The sequence below is a fragment of the Papaver somniferum genome, unplaced genomic scaffold, assembly GCF_003573695.1.
Source record: "Papaver somniferum cultivar HN1 unplaced genomic scaffold, ASM357369v1 unplaced-scaffold_48, whole genome shotgun sequence".
Taxonomy (NCBI): Eukaryota; Viridiplantae; Streptophyta; class Magnoliopsida; order Ranunculales; family Papaveraceae; genus Papaver; species Papaver somniferum.
The window spans coordinates 88602-93017 of record NW_020647415.1 but is presented as its reverse complement, the minus strand read 5'-3'; the positions used below and the strand labels follow the sequence as shown (position 1 = coordinate 93017).

At 36.7% G+C, this 4416-nt stretch overlaps 1 protein-coding gene across 1 annotated transcript; it reads left to right on the top strand.

Annotated features, from left to right (window-relative positions):
- Nucleotides 1–1200: 1200 nt before the first annotated feature.
- On the top strand, nucleotides 1201–4205 carry LOC113342840 (putative glucan endo-1,3-beta-glucosidase GVI). Its single transcript, XM_026587240.1, has 4 exons — nucleotides 1201–1362; nucleotides 3025–3127; nucleotides 3254–3636; nucleotides 3756–4205. Exons 1-4 carry the CDS (start codon nucleotides 1201–1203, stop codon nucleotides 4203–4205), a joined length of 1098 nt encoding a protein of 365 aa, XP_026443025.1.
- Nucleotides 4206–4416: the final 211 nt, after the last annotated feature.

The following is a 4416-nucleotide window of genomic DNA, read 5'->3' as shown; positions in this document are numbered from 1 at the left end:
TTTAGCTTCAGTTATTCTCACTGATGAACCGAGATCATTCTCTCAGGCAAATAAATGTCCCAAATGGCGTGCATCCATGGCCAAGCAAATCATTGCTTTGGAAGCCAACAATACTTGGATATTAGTATATTTACCACCTGGTGAAACAGCCATTGGCTGCAAATGGGTTTTTAAAATCAAGTTCAATGCTGATGGTACAGTTGAAAGTTACAAGGCTCGACTGGTGGCCAAAGGCTACACACAACAAGAGGGTATAGACTACTATGATACCTTTGCACCAGTAGCTAAGTTGGTTATTATTCGTGTCTTATTAACTATTGCAGCTATTAAGGGATGGTCTCTTTATCAACTTGATGTCAACAATGCGTTTCTTCAAGGTGATTTGGATGAAGAAATTTACATGAAGGTACCACCAGGTATGGCACGTCCAGGTGAGTCCAAAGTTTTTAAACTTAAAAAGTCTCTCTATGGTTTAAAACAAGCCTCTCGCCAATGGTTTGCGAAGATTTCTTCAGTTTTGTTATCTGAAGGTTTTACTAAATCCTTATGTGATCATTATCTTTTCACATATCATCGTGGTACAACCTCTATATTTGTTCTTGTCTATGTTGATGATATTATCATCACTGGTACAAATAATAACTTCATTAATTCTTTCAAATTGCGTCTCGCTTCTCATTTTTCAATCAAGGATCTTGGTTGTTTGAAGTATTTTTTGGGCATTGAAGTTTCTCGCTCATCAAAGGGTATATTTCTATGTCAAATAAAATATATCCTTGATATCCTTAAGGATTCCGGCCTCACAGGGGCTCGTACATCAACTTTTCCAATGGATACAAAACTCAAGTTGCTTCATACAGATGGTACGGAATTGACTGATCCAAGCTGCTTTCGTCGTTTAATAGGTCGTTTGTTATATCTTACGGTAACACGACCAGATATCACATACTCAGTTAATTATCTGAGTCAATTTTTGTAACATCCAAGATCAGCTCATATGGATGCTGCTCATCGCATTCTAAGATATCTCAAGGGAACCATTGGACATGGCATATTCTTGTCCTTATCCAGTTCTCCTTCTATTCATGGTTAAATAGACTCTGTTTGGGCAGGATTCCCAATTACTCGTCGCTCTACCACTGGATATTTTGTTACCTTAGGTAATAGTCCAATTTCTTGGAAATAAAAAAACAACCTACTATGGCTCGTTCATCATCTGAAGTTGAATATCGTGCTTTAACAAATCTAACTGCTGAGCTTCAATGGTTAGTTTATCTCTTCAAAGACATGCACAGTTCTTGTCCTCTTCCTATCACTGTTTCTTGTGATAGTCAAGCAGCAATTCATATTTCTCAAAATACGGTATTTCACGAGCGTACTAAACATATCGATATTGATTGTTATTTTGTTCGTGAAAAGTTAATAAATTGATTGATTCTACCAAAACATCTTCCGTCGTCTGATCAACTGGCTGATGTTTTTACTAAGCCTTTGGGAGCTCCGCAATTTGGTCGTCTAGTTTGCAAGTTGGGCGTTCGTTCAGGCTCTACCGCTCCAACTTGAGGGGGGTATTAACACATGCAAATATATAATAATATCATCACATATTAAGTACATGCAATGAAGAATATGGAAACAAGATTAGTACATGCAAAGAATAATATGTGATTGAATGCATGCAATGAAGAATATGGACACAAGATTAGTACATGCAAAAAATAATATTGATGTAATTAGTTTTAATTTCTTTGATTAATTTATAGGAATATATTTAATTCTTTTGATGTAATTATAGTATGAGGATCCTCACTCATCCAATGTATTTGTACAAGTAGTATATATACAAAATAATGAAATCAATCTCATTACAGTTGTATGAGATTTAAAACCAAAACCAATATTTCTACACTTACATCAGAATATAAATGGTGTTGAGCTTACTGTGAATGGTACATCACATCAAGAAGTTGACTTTAGGGGGTACAACCGACTTCCAAGTAAAATAGTATGGGAATTCGTCGATACCTTGTTCCCTGGATAGATGTTCATATAATGTTTTGACTGAGAAAGTACCTGAAGTATTGAGAGACCATCTACGAGTATCAGGTAAGCCATCTGTTACTGGAGGGGAGTCTCCTATGCGAATAGGAGGGTAGCAAAAGCATCCACTTCTGCGTTAGTAAGAACCCTTTTGAAGTCAAATTTCCAACCACTTTCAGGCGAGATCATGTCCGCTAACTTAATATACTTATTTGTAGCCAATTTATGAAGTTTGGGGAAAGCAGTAGCTAGTGGAATCTGTCCACACCAAGATAAAACCAGAAAGTAATGTCTCTGCCTGAATGTATAAAGAGAGTTGAGTTTTCAGAGATTAGAGCCGCAGTATCTGCAATAGTACGCCAACATGAAACTCCAAAAGTCATGTGCACCTTTCCCGGAACCCAGCAAGAAGATTCAGAACCATATTTATCTTCTATAATCTGGTACCATAATTTTTTCTTCTCGACACCAAATCGCCAACACCACTTAGCTAACATAGCTAGATTCATCATTCTAAGGTCGCAAATACCTAATCCACCTCTTTCTTTAGTAGCGCGGACTAAGTCCCAGTTTACTAAGTGTGATATTTTTGAACCTTCCTTGTATTCCCATAAAAAGTTTCGCATCTTTTTCTCTAGTATCTTAATGACAGAAATTGGAGCTTTGAATAATGAGAAGTAATAAGTTGGTAGACAAGACAAGATACATCTTAATAATACAAGTTTACCTCCCTTAGAAAGAGAAATCTTCCTCCAAGGTGACAATCTCGCATCAAGTCATATGTTTGAATGGTTATTAGACATGTATGTGTATATATATATATGGTAGCTGGTCGTTAACATAGCTGGTAATCAAGGACGACTGTAATGAATTAACAAACACTATAATAACCGTACGTGAACTATTGAAACTGGCCAGCAATGTATTTGGCATGCCTATATATATTCTTAAGTTCATTGTTTTAGTATCACTTATTCATAGCAGAAACTCAAGAAATCTTTTTCAGAAACAATGGATCCAATAACTTTCTTTTACACAATTTCCTTCTTTCTACTCCTCTCCGTTTCATCATCCAATATATTTGCTGGTATGTACTTTAAGTTTAGTTTATATATTCCCATCATGTCTTCATAATTGATGCTAATTTGCAAATAATTCCTCAAATTAACATTATAATGATATGATTATTTACTTCTAATTTTCTTGCATGCAGAATCAGGAGTTGTTGGTGTGAACTATGGAAGGCTAGGTAACAACCTACCATCCCCGGCCGCAGTCATATCCCTCTTAAAATCGAGGAAAATAAATCATATTCGTTTATTTAGTCCAGATAAGGATGTCCTAAATTCCCTGAGAGGGTCGGGAGTCAAGGTCGTACTGGGTGTCCGGAACCAAGATATACGAAGGATAGGAAATGATCCTGCTTATGCTCGAACCTGGATTAAAACCAACATAGTCGCATTCAAGAACGTTCAATTTCGATATATTTCAGTTGGAAATGAAGTTGATATTCCAAGAAGTCCTGCATCGGCTCACATTCTTCCCGCTATGCAAAATCTTAATTCAGCACTTAAAGCTATAGGGATAAAATTTCCAGTAAGCACAACGATTGCTACCAGTTTAGTCGTTAATTCATATCCTCCCTCCAACGGTAGATTCTCTGACGGCTCTGTGAACATAATGAGATCTATAGTAGGGTTCTTAGTAGCTAACAGGAGTCCTCTACTTGTAAATGTATATCCTTTGCCTACAATGAAAACCGACAAACAATTAAACTGGATTATGCTCTTTTCACAGCGAATAGAGTTGTTGTTACAGATGGTAGTAAGAACTACAGAAATATGTTTGATGCCATAACTGACGCAACATATTTAGCGATCGAGAAGGTTGGTGGACCTAATGTCCGTATTGTCATTACCGAGAGTGGATGGTCGTCACCTGGAAATGGTAATATTGCAACAATTCGGATTGCTAGAACATATATCAACAATATGATTTCACACGTTTCTGGGACATCAGGGACTCCGAAGAGGCCAGGGAAGAGCATAGAGACCTATGTTTTTGCCCTTTTTAACGAGAATGTGATGACTGGAGACAGGACAGAAAAACATTTTGGCTTGTACTACCCTGATATGAGACAAGTCTATCCTGTTACTTTCCGTTAATGGATCAATCGATATTTTTGTTGTAAACTTTCCTTGTAAGCTAATGCAATAAGTTTAAACTAAATAAATGGTAATTAATATGAGATGGTAATATAATCGATCTAATGCTACTATCATTAGAACTCTTCAGATCCGACCAGCATACTATACTCACAGTCTACGTGGTGTTTTAGGCCCTCAAAGGTCACCCATCCATATAGACAAAACACAA